The sequence below is a fragment of the Pan troglodytes genome, chromosome 12, assembly GCF_028858775.2.
Source record: "Pan troglodytes isolate AG18354 chromosome 12, NHGRI_mPanTro3-v2.0_pri, whole genome shotgun sequence".
In the NCBI taxonomy this organism is placed as follows: Eukaryota; Metazoa; Chordata; class Mammalia; order Primates; family Hominidae; genus Pan; species Pan troglodytes.
In genome coordinates, this window is record NC_072410.2 from 48,512,560 (window position 1) to 48,530,608 (window position 18,049).

The 18,049-nt window shown below is 48.4% G+C and overlaps 1 protein-coding gene across 11 annotated transcripts in view; it reads left to right on the forward strand.

Annotated features, from left to right (window-relative positions):
* Positions 1–18,049, forward strand: part of SLC4A5 (solute carrier family 4 member 5) — a 145,006-nt gene that overhangs the window by 116,850 nt on the left and 10,107 nt on the right. For 5 of the 11 annotated variants that reach the window (XM_054678546.2, XM_016948816.4, XM_063789007.1 and 2 more), the window contains 8 exons: positions 2,297–2,355; positions 4,866–5,066; positions 9,199–9,312; positions 10,832–10,993; positions 11,749–11,927; positions 13,088–13,160; positions 16,528–16,596; positions 17,276–17,449. In XM_054678546.2, the coding sequence (XP_054534521.1) occupies positions 2,297–2,355; positions 4,866–5,066; positions 9,199–9,312; positions 10,832–10,993; positions 11,749–11,927; positions 13,088–13,160; positions 16,528–16,596; positions 17,276–17,449 (1,031 nt within the window). Of the gene's footprint in view, positions 1–2,296; positions 2,356–4,865; positions 5,067–9,198; positions 9,313–10,831; positions 10,994–11,560; positions 11,928–13,087; positions 13,161–16,527; positions 16,597–17,275; positions 17,450–18,049 lie in introns of all 11 variants that reach the window. The other 6 variants (XR_010149095.1, XR_010149094.1, XM_054678547.2 and 3 more) reach the window with 6 other exon arrangements.

The following is an 18,049-nucleotide window of genomic DNA, read 5'->3' on the forward strand; positions in this document are numbered from 1 at the left end:
TCCATGGGCCACCTACTTAGTAATGGGCCCATATTCCTAGTTTTACTGCGAAGCCCAGTCTTACTATAGTATACTCTCACTCTTTGTCACTCTTCATCATAAAAGCTTGTTTGGGGGCACTCTCTTTCAATTTGCTTTTGCTTCCATTGTAACTGATTTGTATTCTATTTATGAATGCTGCACACACTGATTTGGCTGCTTTCAATCCCAAGTGAGTACCACTTTGTAAACACTGGAATTTTAAAATGTTTGATACTTGGACCCTTTCTGAAATTTTCCATGTTATATTTCTTTCATATTCATCTCAAGTGGCTTTCAGATAAACCCTACAGAGTTCTCGATATAAAAGAATTGATAAGCATAAGCAGAAGACATCAAAGGTGGTCTGAAGACATTGGGTAGTGAAAAAGACATCTGAACTCCCCAGGCTCAAGCGTCAGCCAGGAGTTCTCTAGCATTTGAATGAGAAGCCCTGAGCCAGCCTTCCTGCCCGGCTTCTCTGTCTCCATCATTAATTGCACATCATGTTCTTTTGGTCACTGATGTGAGGAAAGGCAATAGAACCCCAATTTCTAATAAATGAAGCCTTCCTCAGAACAATCCTAACAAACCTCTGGGTTTGTAGAGCTTCTAGGAATATTCTGCCCTGGGTCAAGATGGAATTCCTTAGCCACCCAGCGTCAGCAGGCCTGGGAGTGAGCAACGTAGCAGGGCCCTGTGGCCACATCGCCCTGTGGACAGCTTGTTGGAGGTTGGGAGAGGCCCCAAGATACACCTCTTCTTCTTTCTGGGTTTCTAACCAACTGTGGTCAGCCAGCAGGAGCCACATCAGGCTTACACTGCATTTCAGACATATTGCCGGCAAGCTGGCTGGCGGGCCCGCTCCCTCTCTCCCCAGATGTGCTGCAGAGGGACTGCTTGGTCTGCCTTCACTAGAGGAGGATGGTGAGGTGGGCCTGGCCTTTGCCTCCACCCTTGCAGTTCAGGAAGAAGAGAGAGGGCAGCAGGCCTCCAAAGCCTGATTTCCTATGGGTGGCCACATCCCAGGGGAGCCTGGCCCTGTGAATGAGGAGCAAAGGAAGGACAGACTGCAGAACGGGGGAGCAGAAGGGTCCACATGGAAAGGAGAGATGGGCAACAGTGGTTCCTTGAAACTCTCCCTGTAGACCGTCATCTGATCCACATGCAGTTAGGGACACTGAGGCCAGGGTAGGGAAGTACCCAGCAAGGAATGCAGAGAGAGCCACTGAGAGCAGCACCTTTGGGTTCCCGATTCTGCTTCAGGACCTGGACTTTGGTTTAACTTTCCTCAACTTGCATTTGGCAGATTAGAAAAGATATCAAAGCAACAAGTTATTTCAGGCCTAGCTGACCTTTAATAAAAAGCACATATGGGCTGGGTGCAGTGACTCATGCCTGTAATCCCAGCACTTTGGGAGGCTGAGATAGGCAGATCACTTGAGGTCAGGAGTTCAAGACCAGCCTGGCCAACATGGTGAAACCCTATCTCTACTAAAAATACAAAAAATTAACCAGGCATGGTGGCACACATCTGTAGTCCCAGCTACTCTGGAGGGTGAGACACGAGAATCACTTGAACCTGGGAGGTAGAGATTGCAGTGAGCTAAGATCACGCCACTGCACTCCAGCCTGGGCAAAAAAAGAGGGCTGGAAGGGAAGGGACATATCTGTGGAGGTGAACAGGGCAGGGAAGTTCATGGTGTAGAGCTGGGAAGTTTATAGGCTCTGGGCCAGCCTTTCTGGGATGGGATCATGGCTCCGAGTATGAACTGTGTGACCTTGGATGAATTACATAACCTCTCTGGGCCTCAGTTACCTCATCTGTAAAGTGGGCATACTTGGTGAAGATCTGGGAATTAAACAAATGAATATATATAAAGGCTTGGCATAGGGCATGGCATAGAGTAAGTTCTTTGAACATTTTTAAGTCTAAAAGCCCAGTGGCCAGTGAAGATTCACAAGGCACGTTATCCTCCAGTTTGTCTTAGCACTTTGTCTTGGCTCCAGATTCCTTATTTCAGTTTTTAAAACCAGCTGTTCGTCGTCAGGCAGGTGCTGTCCTGGCCCAGCTGGTCTGTCAGAGCTGTGGCCCAGGCTCTGTCCCACCAGCCCTTCCCTAACTGGGGCAAAGTGAGGAAGGTGGAGAGGGAGCTGCCCTCACAATGGAAGCCAGGCCTTGGCTCTAAGGAACTGGAAGGAGATGGGAAGGGGTTGGGAATGCAGCTCCCAGCCCCACAGCTGCTGACCCTGCCCCGTGTCATGTGCTCATCCACAGTGAATACAACCGTGTTCAATGCTTCAGCCCCATTGGCACCAGACACCAACGCTTCTCTGGTAAGTCCTTTCCTCTTATGTTAGACATTTGAGTGCTTTTGTTTGTAGGAGGAGGGAGAAAAGATTTTGGAAATGAGACCAACTTATGGCCTCCCAGACTTGCAGAGGTCAACTCCAGCTGCACGTCAGGGTCACCTGCAGAGCTTTGTAAATGAACACTTTTTTCTTAGGTATATACTGTAAACATCCCACTTAAAAACATGCCTCATTCTGTTAAATCCATGTTTTTTTGTGCGTTTTTTTTTTTTTTTGAGACAGGGTCTCACTGTGTTGCCCAGGCTGGAGTGCAGTGGCGTGATCTTGGCTCACCGCAACCTCCATCTCCCAGGTTCAAGCAATTCTCCTGCCACAGCCTCCTGAGTAGCTGGGATTACAGGCACGCACCATCACGCCCAGCTAATTTTTTGTATTTTTAGTAGAGACGGGGTTTCACCATGTTGGCCAGGCTGGTTTCGAACTCCTGACCTCAAGTGATCTGCCTGCCTCGGCCTCCCAAAGTGCTGGGATTACAGGTGTGAGCCACCGCGCCTGGCCCCCTCATGTGTATTAATAATATGATACGAGCTGGGTGTAGTGGTACACACCTGTAATCCCAGCTACTCAAGAGGCTGAGGCACAAGAATTGTTTGAACCCAGGAGGCAGAGGTTGTGGTGAGCCAAGATCGCACCACTGCACTCCAGCCTCGGTGACAGAGCGAGACCCTGTCTCAATAATAATAATAATAATAATAATAATAATAAGACACGCACACAAAGGAAGGGGAAGTAGAGATGAGGGATGGTAAATAGAGCCTCACAAAGCTGTAAGCAAAGCCTCCCATTCATTTTTCTGCCTTCTTCCTTCTCTTTCTGCCTAGGACCCCCAATTTCCAGCAGTGCCACTCTCCAGCCCCAGAGAGTTTATTAGTGTTTCTTCCTCAATGAATCTAATGTGTCCTTTGCACACCTTAGTCTCTGGGGCCTAAGGTATGGTCTGCCTTTCCCAGTAATGACAGTGGTCTTCAGGAGCCAGCATCCCAGCCTAAGTGGCTTAATGATAGAAGTTCAATTCCAGATGAAGGTAGCACCTGGTAGGACTTGGGGGACATTTGTGAGCTTTTACTGTCTCCAAGGTTGCTTCTTAAGTTATTCCTGCCTAGGCAATTGACTGCTCTGCCTACACACATCCTAGTTGGCAATTTAACTTAATATTTTTCAAAGATTAGGGTTTTTTTTTTTTGAGATGGGGTCTTGCTCTGTTGCCCAGGCTGGAATGTAGTGGTGTGATCGTATCATCACTACAGCCTCAAATTCCTGAGCTCAAGTGATCTTCCTGCCTCAGCCTCTCGAGTAGCTGGGACTACAGGCATCAGCCGCTGTGCCTGGCTAATTTTTAATTTTTTTGTAGAGACAAAGTCTCACTATGTTGCCCAGGCTGGCCAAGTATCAAATTTTGAGAGAGAAAGAATGGAATCAGTCAGTGCCTATTTCTGAATCCCTATTATATGCAAGGGGCCATGTGCACTGAAGGCTAAAAAAGACATCTAAGAAACCAACACAGAACCTGTCCTCAAATTTGTTTTTAATATATTTGTAGAGAAGAACCTGAAAAGTTATGGGACAGCATAAGCATAAGCATAAGTTTAAAGCATAATGTACCATGCATTAAATATAGGCCAAATGTGTACATCAATCTTGAAGGCAGGAAAGGAGGCTGCTGGAGAGGCCAAGAAAAGCCTCAAAGAGGAAGTAGAATGCGATCTGGTCTTCAAGGTTGGGAAAAAGTTGGCTCAGCAGAGAAAAGCACATTCCAGACTGAAGGAACAGCATAGACAGAAGGGCAAGAGAGGAAAAGCACAAAACCTGTGCAGAGGCTAGTGGGTGGGCTAGGCCAGCTAAGACGGGGTGAGGGTGGAGCTTGGAACACTGTCTCACAGTACACATCAGAGTGTGTCTCACAGTACACATTTATATATATATATAAATTTATATATGTATATATAAATAAATTTATATATAAAAATTCACTGTTGTGTATGCCTTGGATTTTAGGCATCTGAGACACCAAGGTGGGGAATGGCTGAAATGACCCAAGAGGGGACTGACAAGGGAGGTGATCCCCCATATATGAAAGGGTGTGACAGAAGGGATGGAGGGGAGAGAATAAAGATGAGACACTCCAGGAAGGAGGCGTCCACAGGACCTGTGGTTGGTTGATGGGAGCCAGGCCTGCTGAGGGAAAAGGCATCCTGCCTCTGCACTTTTCCTACTTGCTAGCACAGCAGTGCATCCTAGAACACAATGAAGAAACACATGTGAGCTCCTAATCTTCCTAGGGAGCTTGTCATTCCTTGAACCAGCCCGTCCCCAGGAACATCACTCTGTTGCTGAGGGCACCATCATGGACAGGAGGGCTGGGGTCCCTCAGAGGGTGGGAAGGTATGCTGGCTGCCTGGGGACTGCAGTGGGAAGGACACAGCTGACTCATCAGGAAGATGCTGACCCATTCTCTCCTGTGCTTGGTCTCCAAGTACAACCCCCTTAACCTCACAGCGTTGGACTGGTCCCTGCTGAGCAAGAAGGAGTGTCTGAGCTACGGCGGGCGCCTGCTTGGGAATTCCTGCAAGTTTATCCCAGATCTGGCGCTCATGTCCTTCATCCTTTTCTTTGGGACATACTCCATGACCCTGACCCTGAAGAAGTTCAAATTCAGCCGCTATTTTCCTACCAAGGTAAGCTCACCCTGCAGTTAGGAGGGGACCTGCAGTCAGACAGCTGCTGAGTCCCCCAGAGAGGGTTCTGGTCTACCGACAGGATGGACTCCATGCGAGCACTGGCCCACTGGGGTTTTTCAAGTTAAGTCAGAGAGAACTGTGTTCCCTTGTTGGCCGGTCCCCTTGACAACACTTAGTATTGTCAGGCTTTTATCTTTAGTCTTTGTCTATAGTAGTATCTCATTGTGTTTTTTAAATTTTTCATTTCCCTGATGACTAATGAAGTTGAAAATATAGTTATTCCTGTGTTTATTGGCCACATGCCCAGTTGCCTTTCTTTTTGGAAGTGTCTGTTGAAATCTCTTGCACATTTTGGGTTGTCTGCCTTTCTGATTTGCAAGAGTTTGTTATATATTCTGGGTAGAAATGTTTTTGTGATTATATGTGTTGCAAAATCTTCTCCCACTCTGTGACTGTTTTTTTCTTTTTACATCCTTAATGGCATCTTTTGATTAACAGAAATTCTTAGTTTTATTGTAATTGAATATATCAAACTTTCCTCAAGGCAAATATTTGACAGCAGATATTCTTGTATGTTACCTTCTAAAAGCTTCATTGTTTTTCCTTTCATGTTAGATCTACAATCCATCAGAATTGATTCTGATGTGTACTGTGAGACAGTGTTTCTTTGTGATTTTATATAGTCAATTGTTCCAGTATTTTTTGAAGACTATTCTTTCTCCATTGCTTTGCAATACTTCCTTTGCCATATATCAAATATTCCTATATGACAGGGTCTGTTTCTGGGTTCTTTATTCTGTTTCACTAGTTTATTTATATATCAGTATCACAGTCTTCATTTCTGTAGCTTATAAGTCTTTATATCTTTGTCTCCCAAGCTCTCCCCTTTTGTCCTTTTTATATAATATTTTCTTGGCCCTTTGCATTTCCACATGAATTTTAGAATCATCTTAAATTTCACCAAAATGAAAACTTGTTGGAATTTTGATGGGATTATCTTTGCCTCTGTTTGGGAAGAATTAACGTCTTTCAAATTTTGAGTTTTTCTGATTTATGAATACAGTATACTTCATTTATTTTGGTCTTCTTTCTCTCCATAATGTTTTATACATTTTGATCTTTAAGTCTTGAACATTTTTTGTTAGAGTTATTCCTAGGTACTTGATTTTTTTATACTGTCGTAAATGCTAACTGCTATGTTATTATTATTTTATTATTATTATTATTTTTGAGACAGAGTCTCACTCTGTCACCCAGGTGGGAGTGAAATGGCATGATCTCGGCTCACTGCAACCTCCGCCTCCCTGGTTCAAATGATTCTCCTGCCTCAGCCTCCCAAATAGCTGGGACTACAGGCGCCTGCCACCACACCTGGCTAATTTTTGTAATTTTAGTTGAGACGGGGTTTCACCATGCTGGCCAGGCTGGTCTTGAACTCCTTACCTGAGGTGATCCCCCAACCTCAGCCTCCCAAAGTGCTGGGATTACAGGTGTGAGCCACCGCACCCAGCCCTAACTGCTGTTTTAAATTTTATTTTCTACCTGTTTGTGGCTGGAATAAAAGATTTATTAAAACAGCACTTGCATACATAAGCAGTAACTGTGCCGTGGGGTGGGGGGTACTCGGAAGAATTTAAGCAACTCTTTCCCACCGTAAACTCCATTAGCAGTCTCCTAAAGCCATCTTAACTAAGTATTACAGCTGCTACTGCTACTAATCATAATGATAAAATCTTTGATATAAATAGTTGAATTTTTCCCAAATTTTCTAAAGACTAAATAAAAGGTGCTTTAGGAAGCTTCACAGTATATAAACTGAGTAAAAAAATAGTTTGCTTACAACACAAATGCACCCTCAAGACAAGTTCTCTTCCTTCCTGCCCACTTCCAGTCCAGAGCACATCCCTCAATCTCCTCTTATGTAAAAATTCTCAAGCAGTCACTGTATCTGAGAGTATCTATCTGTTGCCTACAGGATGAAAAGTAATTCATGTGGCATGAAATTCTTGTGCCAACAACATTTTTTCCGTCACATTACTTAAAAATTGCTCAGTTGGGCCAGGCACAGTGGCTCACGCCTGTAATCCCAGCACTTTGGGAGGCCCAGGCAGGCGGATCACGAAGGCAGGAAATCGAGACCATCCTGGCTAACATGGTGAAACCCCGTCTCTACTAAAAATACAAAAAATTGGCCGGGCGTTGTGGTGGGCGCCTGTAGTCCCAGCTACTTGGGAAGCTGAGGCAGGAGAATGGCATGAACCCGGGAGGCAGAGCTTGCTGTGAGCAAAGATTGCGCCACTGCACTCCAGCCTGGGCGACAGAGAGAGACTCTGTCTCAAAAAAAAAAAAAAAAAAAAAAAAAAATATTGCTCAGTTGCCTTCTGGAATTTCCGGTTGCAGAGAGGAATGAGGCCACACCATTTTATACTCATCAGATTGGTAGACAGATGAAGGTCTTGGGACACCGGATGTTGGAGATGGAAAGCAGTAGGTGGGAATGTAGACAGATACATCCAATTTGGAGAGCAACTGACACTCTCTGATTAGGTTGGACCATATGAAGTTGCCCATATTTGACTGTTTCAACCTACAAAAAAAGTCAAGTTCATGTGGTTTAACTTAATAAGCATTCATATGGTTTTGATGTATATGCTAGGAATATTATAGAAAAGGAAGTATAAACCCAGCACACTACTTGGTTCTGCTGTGACTAATATTTATATGATCATGATAATATAAAGCTGTTACTAATTTTCAACTTTTGGAATTGACTTACAGATAAAACACACAAGCCATGTGTTTACGGAACAAGAAATGATTGTTCTCAGCTTCGACAATGGAAAGGTCAAAGTGGAGGTGTCACAGGAAGGAAGAGGGGAGGAGGAGAGAGGTGGTAGGAGGATAGAGGCAGTGGTCCTCACCTTGCAAGATGGTGAATGAGAGATATTAGCCAAAGCTAATGGAAGGAGATGTTTAATTATTATCACTTGAAAGTACAAAGGAAACCCATAGGAGCTTAAAATTAACTATCAAAGATTAGGAATAAGGAAAGGACAGGAGGCACAGTGTAAGTAAAGGTAAATTCTTATCAATAGATAATCCCTTAAATTAGTAAATGAAAATATTAAAGTATATGCATATTAGTTAATGACATGGAGGGAACCTCTGGAACAAGTAAAATCAAGCAGACATAGTGGATAGATCTGGAAGGCGGGGCTGAATTGAGAAAAGGGGAGGTGGGAGACTTTGCTTTTCCTCATAAGTATTTTCCACTATGTGGGTTTTTAACCAATTACATATGTTATGTTAATAACAAATTTAAAGAGAAAAGGGGGATGCAGGGAATGAAGTCAATGTACTGTCACCTGCCCCTGCCCTTCAAATTGCCTTCTTTGAAAAGATATTAAAAAGGCCACAGGGTAGACGTTGGGGGACCATCTGTCCTGAGACTTCTGGACATAGAGTTGGTTTGGAGGGGAGGTCGGAGGACATTGATTCAGAATGGGCAGGAAGGTCAGGTTCAGAACTTGGTCTAAGAAGGGCCTCCAGGTTCAGAACCTGGCCTAGGAAGGGCCTCTTGAGAAACAGCGGAACAAGAGACTCTTGGTGGACAAAAGGTCTGAGAGTAGCCAATGATCCCCAGTGGAATTGGGGAGCCTCCCTCCTAGCCCAGGTGGGGTACAACAACCTGTCACAGGCTTGTAGGAACTAAGGTTTGCTTCAGAGTCCAGCCCTTGCCCTCATCATACCTGCTGGGTGCCCCAGTTCAGACTGTCATACCAGAACACATCTTCAGCAGTGGCTGCCATGGCCATATGGATCGTAACAGCTCCCACATTGACCACCATATGCCAAGCACTCTAAATGTGTCACAGTTCACTTACACCTTTGAGGGAGATACTACCATCATCTCCATCTTACAGAGAAGGAAATTGAGTCTTGGAGAGATGACACGCTTCCCCAGGCTCACACAGTTAGCAAGGAGCAGAGCCTGGATTTGAGCCTAGTTCTGCTGCCTTCAGAGCCCAGACTGTAATAGTTCACCTCTTTGCTGCCTGAGGACTGGGGCTGCCTGGAGCTGGGTGGGTGCTTTACTCACTTCTTTTACTTGCTCATCTCCTGTCTGCAGGTCCGGGCCCTGGTGGCTGACTTTTCCATTGTTTTCTCCATCCTGATGTTCTGTGGAATCGATGCCTGTTTTGGCCTAGAAACTCCCAAGCTGCATGTGCCCAGTGTCATCAAGGTTTGCCCCTTTCCCTCGCTCTGGGCATCCAGTCTGCCTGCCTACCAGCTGCAGATTCTTTCCCCTCTGTGCTGATCAAACTCTCTTCTCCTCTTGGCCAAGAGACCATTTTAGTTCTCTGTGTGCCACCTTTCCTGAACACAGGCTCCCAGGAGCCAGTCCTTTGAGGTAGGGCGGTGAGGGGTAACATATTCACCAGGAAATCCTGATCTATAGTCACGAGGTGAGGAAGGCACTGGAATTCACCCTCCAACCCAGCAGAAGCCTCTTGATTCCTATTTGAGTGTCTCCAGTTCCCTGACCTCTGGCAATCTATAAGCTGGGCCAAATGGGATCCATTGAAACTGATCCCTTAGAACAGTGATTCTCAAAGTGTGGTCCTCAGACCAATATCATGGCATCACAGTCACAGGGAACTCGTTGGAAATGCAATTTCTCGGCCCCACCTGTGGAATCAGAAAAGCTGGGGGGTGGGACCAGCAATCTGCATTTTAACAAGCCCTTCAGGTGACTTGGAGTATGCTCAAGTTTGAGAACCACTGCTTAGAAATTACCCACTAGTTAGAACTGGTGACATATGCTTGTAGCTAAACTCAGCCCTACTCCCTCATAAGAGCACCAACCGGCCAGGTGCGGTGGCTCACGCCTATAATCCCAGAACTTTGGGAGGCCGAGGTGGGCGGATCATGAGGTGAGGAGATTGAGACCATCTTGGGTAACGGTGAAACCCCATCTCTACTAAAGATACAAAAAAATTAGCCGGGCGTGGTGGCGGGCGCTTGTAGTCCCAGCTACTCGGGAGGCTGAGGCAGGAGAATGGCGTGAATCCGGGAGGCAGAGCTTGCAGTGAGCGGAGATCACGCCACTGCACTGCAGCCTGGGTAACAGAACAAGACTCTGTCTCAAAAGCAAAAAAAAAAAAGAAAGAAAGAAAGAAAAAAAAAAAGAGCACCAACGATCTCACCAGAGTAGGGAGTCCAGATTCTAGAACTTACCCTCCCTGTCTTTAAGGTTTTTGTTGTTGTTGTTTGTTTGTTTGTTTTTTGAGACAAAGTCTTTTTATATATTCTCCTCATTCTTAACATGCAGGACTGAACTGATGTTCAGCATTTTATAGACAATTCTATAATGCTCCCAGACAGGCGACTCAGGAGAGGCAGAAGCAGCTGGCCCTGGGCCCACCCATTTCTTTATTCCTGCTGTTTGTTATTTGCAGCAGGTGACTGTGCTCTCTCTCCTGGCTGCCCTCTGACCTTCACCTCCATGTTTCCTGACAAACCCCAGGGCTGTTGCAGCAAATTACCTCCTTAGTTTTACAGACACTGTCTGCATGCATGCTCCTTCCCATGTCTGAATTTAGTCTAAAGTTGCAGCTACCTAAGGTGTTTAAGGGAAAAGATTGCACTTGAAAAGTACCCAAAGTCAGGGAAAGTTGAGGAGGTGGGACAGCAGACCAGGCGACAAGTGCCCTGGGACAAGGGAGAGAGGAAAGGGCCCCTCTCTGTTTGCTCCCACTCAGCCAACGCGGCCTGACCGAGGCTGGTTCGTGGCCCCCTTTGGGAAGAACCCGTGGTGGGTATACCCAGCAAGCATCCTGCCCGCCCTGCTGGTGACCATCCTGATCTTCATGGACCAGCAGATCACTGCCGTCATTGTCAACCGGAAGGAGAACAAACTGAAGGTAAGGCCGGTACTAGGAGCAGAGGCATAACCTCTTTCTTCCCACAAAGTCAGAAGGAGCGAAGGAAGGACATGATGCTTCTTTCAGTACTTTGGGCCAGGAAAATATGAGGACAGAGACTAGAGTTCCCACTTGGTGTGTTGAGGGGGAAATGTGACCTCCAGATGTGGGTAAGGCCACTAGGGCTGGAGTGACTTTCTGAGGACCAGGACCAAACTAGGCTGGGCCACTGGGCACAGGCTCTCTGTCTTTCCCAAAGTGACCTTGAGTTCTTATGAGAATCAGCAGATCCTGACAGGGGCTAGGCCTAGAACACTGAGGCAGAGGAACTTCCTTAGCCTTCCTGGTCTCTGCAACTCCCCACCCAGCCTGTGAGCCTGAGAAGACTCGGGTCACCCCCTCCCCCATCCAGGTCTGGACCACTTTAGGTGTGGCCTGTCCCAGCTGGGGCCCCTCAGGAACCGCAAAGACCCTGTGGCCACCTTCTGGGCCCTTCTCCCCAGAGACCCAAACCCAGGGCCTCTCCAAGCTTGAACATCCCTCTCTTCTATGACCCATACCCCTTAGGCGGTTCACCCTTTCAGATGGGGTGGCAGGACACACCCACCTCTGCAATCCTTGCAAGGAGCACCTCAGGCCCCTTCAGTATCTTCTGGAAGGCAGGGGGGCCTTGAACCATGTTCCACAGAATGGTTGCATCCAGGAGGAACTGGCTCCCCAGAAACTTCTCCCTCCCCCCAACCCCGCTCCTGCAGAAGGCTGCCGGCTACCATCTGGACCTGTTCTGGGTGGGCATCCTCATGGCTTTGTGCTCCTTTATGGGGCTCCCCTGGTACGTGGCTGCCACGGTCATCTCCATCGCCCACATCGACAGCCTCAAGATGGAGACAGAGACCAGTGCCCCTGGGGAGCAGCCCCAGTTTCTGGGAGTCAGGTAGGAGGGGTCAGGGCCTAGGGATCACCCAATGGGGAGGGGCCCACTCGGGGAGGGGAAGATGGCTTTGCCTGCCACAAAAGGATTTGGACAAAAAGGGCCCCCGCTCTGACGGCCCAAGAACCACAGGGACAGGAGTGCTATCCCTGGAGGGAGGGAAGGAGAGAGACAGAAGTCCAGCTCTAAGTGGGGCTTTTTACCTACTGGGCTCCAAGCAGTATGCATACCCCATCCATAAATATGCACACGTGCCAGACACTCATCTTCATCGGCCACCCAAGGTCCCCACAAGGCTTCGTGCTGTCCTGCCCTTTTCCTCTTCCTCAAGACCCTCCAGGCCCCTACTGCCCCGATGGCCCTCCTGCGGGTTCAGGTCCTGCTCAGTCTCTATTCCTCCAGAAGGCTGTCCTGGGATCACCCCCGCTCCCCAGTCTGTGGCCCTGCCTGTCACTCCTGTTCCTTCACTTGCCTCTTCTCTCACGCCCCATGGTAGGCAGAGAAGTACATCTTCAGCCCCTTAGGGCCTCCAGGGCGAGACCACACCAAACCCTGGCGTTCTCCTACGTGGCTGCCCTAAGAACTTCTCCCACTATCTTGAGATACTTGGACCGCCCAGCCTGCCCGAATGAGGCTTCTCTGCCCGACTGCAGGGCTCGCCTGCCTCCCACCCCTGACACCTGCTCTGCTGGTGTCCTCTTCCCCAGATCCTCATTCATTGTGCCCCACAAAAACGAAATCTTAAAATCAAAGGGCAGAGTAATAGCATTTTATCTCGCATGTATCCTCACAATAGGTGCCATTATTATCTGCATATACTGAGGCTCAAGATGGGCAGGCTCCTGCCCAATGCCACATAACTAGCAAGTGGCAGAGCCAGGATCCAGTCCACATCAGTCCTGCTCAAGCCCCCCAGCTACGAGCCACTACACTAAGCGGCCTCCCTCAATGCCCCTGCAAGATGCCCTTGCCCCAGTCAAGGGCCGCCTGTCTTCCCACATATGGTTCAGCTGGGCCTCAGGCAACCAGGCAGAGCTTCATGCAGAAGCCCTCAAGGCCATGGCCTTGGACACAAGCTTCAGGTGTCCACAGAGGGGCAGGAGGGCCAGAGTAGTTGCCAGGCATTTCCTGGTACACCCTGACCATGTGTTCTTCTCTGCCAGGGAACAGAGAGTAACCGGCATCATCGTCTTCATCCTGACGGGAATCTCTGTCTTCCTGGCTCCCATCCTAAAGGTGAGGTCCTGCACTGTCACCTAGGGCCTCGTCGCCTGAGAAAGCAGAGCGGATGCCTTAGGCAGGGAGGGGGTCTCCACATGGCTAGGGATCACTGGCCTATCAGCCCCCTAAGAAAGGCACAGTCTTGGCCGGGCATGGTGGCTCACACCTATAATCCCAGCACTTTGGGAGGCCGAGGCAGGCGGATCATCTGAGGTCAGGAGTTCAAGACCAGCCTGACCAACATGGTGAAACCCTGTCTCTACTAAAAAAACAAAAATTAACCAGGCATGGTGGCACGTGCCTGTAATCACAGCTACTCGGGAAGCTGAGACAGGAGAATGGCTTGAACCCGGGAGGTGGAGGTTGCAGTGAGCCAAGATCGCACCACTGCACTCCAGCCTGGGCAACAAGAGCGAAACTCCATCTCAAAACAAAAAAAAGAAAGAAAAGAAAAAGAAAGGCACAGTCTTACTAGGCCAAAGCAATGTTTCCACACTGTCACCGCCGTTTTCTGTGATACTGCAGTTTTTTTATCATCACCAATCCTCTCTCCCACCCATCCCAGGGCCACTCTCACCTTTCTGGAGGATACTCTTCCCTCTGAAAGTTCTGCCAAGTTGTAGCCCTGCTTAGATCAGGAACTTCCTGAATGGGGTGTGTGTCCACATTGCCAGGGTTTGGGGCTCATGAAGTTTAAAACTTGCAGCAGGAGGCCAAACATGGTGGTACATCCCTGTAGTCCGGCTACTCAGGAGGCTGAGGCGGGAGGATCACCTGAGCTCAGGAAGTCTTGGGACTCGAGTGACTTTTTCCCACACAGCTTGAAGCTCCTCTTGCTTATGTCCCACCACAACAGCTAAGAGACTAAGTCAAGTAGGGGTACAATGGAGGCAGGCGTCCCCCACAAGGGTCTCTTTCTGGAGAGACTCCAGAAAGCAAGGTGTTCCCACCAGGCTTCCCTGCTCTCCACTCCAGCCAATCGCCCATCACTCTCCCTTTCCCTTGATCAGTGCCCACGTAAGACTTTCCTTTCTTGAATTAAGTTTACCTGTAATTGCCTCAACCTTTTGCCGATATTATTTTTCCTCTTTGAATATCTCAAAACAGCTCATGACCAGGCATGGTGGCTCATGCCTGTAATCCCAGGACTTTGGGAGGCCGAGGTGGGAGGATCACTTGAGACCAGCCTGGGCAACATAGCAAGACCCCCATCTCTACAAAAAATACAAAAATTAGCCAGGCACGATGGTACATGTGAGGCATGATCACTTGAGCCCAGGAGGTCGAGGCTGCAGTGAGCCATGATCATGCCACTGCACTCCAGCCTGGGCAACAGAGTGAGACCTCTTCTCAAAAAAAAAAAAAAAAAAAAAAAACCTCATTCAGAGGTGACCTTGTAAGAAACAAACGCTAAAGAATGATGATTCTGGCTGATGTATTTACAATAGAAAATATTTCTGGCTTGAGAATTGGTGCTAGGCATACCTGAGCAGTAAGTAGGAGGCTGGCATTTTTTAAGGGATATTTCCCTTGTGGGGGAAACAAATTACACACAGGAGGGCAAGCATTTTGTTTATTGAAAAATATATTTTAAATGGCCAGGGACTACTTACTTTTGTAGAGAGGGTTCTAAGGTGCCATTGTGTATGTCAATTTTGACACTGTTTAACATACAAGTATTTGCATTAAAAAGCTCGAATCAGGCTGGGTGTGGTGGCTCAAGCCTGTAATCCCAGCACTTTGGGAGGCCGAGGCAGGTGGATCACCTAAGGTCAGGAGTTCAAGACCAGCCTGGCCAACATGGTGAAACCCGAAACCCTGTGTCTACTAAAAATACAAAAATAACCAGGTATGGTAGCACATGCCTGTAGTCCCAGCTACTCAGGAGGCTGAGACAGGAGAATTGGTTGAGCCCAGGAGGTGGAGGCTGCAGTGAGCCGAGATTGCACCACTGCACTCCAGCCTGGGCAAGACAGAGTGAGACTCCGTGCCATCCCCAAAAAAAAAAACACCTTCGAATCGGCCAGGCATGGTGGCCCATGTCTGTAATCCTAACACTTTGGGAGGCCGAGGTGGGAGGATCACTTGAGAACAATAGTTTGAGACCAGAACGGCCAACATATCGAGACTCTGTCTCAAGAAAAAAAAAAAAAAAAAGCTCAAATCTAAGAACAGACTTCTTTAGGGGCCAAAATTCCTCTAAAGCCCTCCTAGTGTTGGCATAGTGCTCTGTGCTCTCCAGAGTGCTCTAACATGACCACAAGGAGGAGCAGCCTCTGCTCACCATGGGGAGCCACAGCTGCAGGTGAAAGAGAGAAGGTAAGGGGCAGAAACAGCTGAGAGAGACAGCGGAAGAATGCTTTGAAAGGCTGTGAAGATTTGGAATCATTCTTGTAGAATGGGATGAATTCTATGATCCCATTTTTGAAAAAGCAAACAAATTGCCTGTGTGCAAGTTTGGAGGGAAGGATACCCGCCAAACTATTGGTGGTTAGTTGGTGATGAGTGCTGATTAGTTTACACACTTTTGTTCTGCTTCTTTTGTATGTGATTGCGTATGAGGCATGATTTCTGTTTTTTTTGGTTTTTTTTTTTGGGGGGGGGGAGGTTGTTTGTTTGGTTTGGTTGGTTTTTTTGAGACAGAGTCTCTTTCGCCCAGGCTGGAGTTCAGTAGCACGATCTCAGCTCACCGCAACCTCCATCTCCCGGATTCAAGCGATTCTTCTGCCTCAGCATCCTGAGTTGCTGGGATTAGAGGCTTGCGCCACCACGCCTGGCTAATTTTTTTGTATTTTTAGTAGAGACGGGGTTTCACCATGTTGGCCAGGCTGGTCTCAAACTCCTGATCTCAGGTCATCCACCTGCTTTGGCCTCCCAAAGTGCTAGGACTACAGGTGTGAGCCACCACACCCGGCTGGATGCGTGATTTCTGTTAAGTGTCCCGGGTACTCGCTGCTGATGTAGATCAGCTCATTAAAGGTCCCCATGCCCCTGCAGGCTGAGCAGTTTTAGGGGACCCTCAGCTGAGGCTGGAGGTAGGAAGAAGCTGGGCAGGAATGAGGAGGGGGCAGTCTGTGGAGTCTTCTCACTTTCCAGAAGGCATTTCTTTAGCCAGACCACATGGCCTCCGCACGGTGCAGTGAGGGGCCAGGCCAGGAGAGCAGCTGCATGCTGGGCCAGCTACCCCAGCCAGAGAAGGGGCAGTACAGCCCCAGTGACCCTCATCTTCACCCCTGCCCACATCCCAGTTCTGCTGACTCTCGGTTCCCCCAAATATCCAGTTTCTAGCTGCCTCTGTGGTCAGGAGCCACTGTCATCCAGAACAGGGTGGCCAAGGGCCGCCTCAGGCAGAGGCCGATCCAAAGCTCTGCTCTCATTTTAGTGTATCCCCCTGCCGGTGCTGTACGGAGTCTTCCTCTACATGGGCGTGGCCTCCCTGAATGGCATCCAGGTAAGGCTTTCCCTCCAGATCCCTTCATGATCTGGAGTCAACATTCCATGTCTGGTTCCATGTCACCAAGACCCCCAATTCAGTTGTCCCAACTGTCCCCAATTGTCCTAATTCAATGAAAGAATAATAGTAATAATGATACTACCACTTACTGATGCTATCAGGCAAAATAAATATGTTAGGCACTTCATAGGCCTCATATAATTGAATCTATGTAATTAGGTCCTCTGATCCCCATTTTACAGATGGGGACCGGAGGGTCAGAATTCAAAATCCAGAAGAAGCTGACTCCAGTGAGCATTTCACTGTACCTCTCTCTCTTCCCTAAGGCAACTATGCAGAAGAAAACATTTTTGTTTTGTTCTGTATTTACTGTGAAATCCCAGAATTCTTAAACAGTTTGTGTTACAATTAACTTGCACTTTCCCTGAATATGGACAATGTCCATTTTGTGGCCAGCTCCAGGGCTCCTCCCCTCACCCAGGGCTCAGGACCCTTTCTCTAAGACCCCATTATGCATCCGCCTAGACACCTCCAGCCCCCCTCCCATGCATCCTTAAGGCCTGAGCAGGGGGCTTCCCCTCTCTGAGACCCCACCCAGGCACCCCTTCCCCTAGTCCCAGGACCCAGCGGGCCCTCGGGGTCCGGCTGCCTGGCTGAGCCCCCGCTGTCCCCCTAGTTCTGGGAACGCTGCAAGCTCTTCCTGATGCCAGCCAAGCACCAGCCGGACCATGCCTTCCTGCGGCACGTGCCGCTGCGCCGGATCCACCTCTTCACCCTGGTGCAGATCCTCTGCCTGGCGGTGCTCTGGATCCTCAAATCCACGGTGGCTGCCATCATCTTCCCGGTCATGGTAAAGTGGGCACGGGCTTCCCCCTCCTGCCTGGCAGGTTGGCCTGGGCAACCCAGAGGTGCAGCGCAACCTCCCCTCCTGCCACCTTCTGCCTTCCCATCAGCTGTGGCCTGGCTCCCTCGGGTCACGGAGGCTGGCACAGAATGACCTGATTTGAGTTGTGAGTCCAGGCCAGATGGTGTGGGGTGGGGCAGAGAGGAGGCGGAGGAAGGAATGTCAGAGCCGCTCAGTGAGAACCCAGGAGCCACCCTACCTCCTGGCTCCAGGGAGGGACGGAGAAAGAAAATCAGTTCAACCAGGAGACCGAGTTCCCACTGCCAAAATTCCAACCAGTCTCAGAAGTCGATGCGTACTAAATATAGATCTTTCCACCATTCAAGATAGCTAAATTTAAAAAGTCAAATAGTGAAGTGGGGGGCAGGGGAAGAACGAGGGTCAGAGATCAAGAACAACAAAACCCAATGATGGTATATATAAAGCTTGAGCAAGGGTAAGGTTACAGGTCTTTCACTATTCTTGCAAATATTGTATAAGTTTGAAATTACTCCAAAATAAGAAGTGAAAAGAATGCAAAGCCAACAACATGTTGCATCTGGCCCC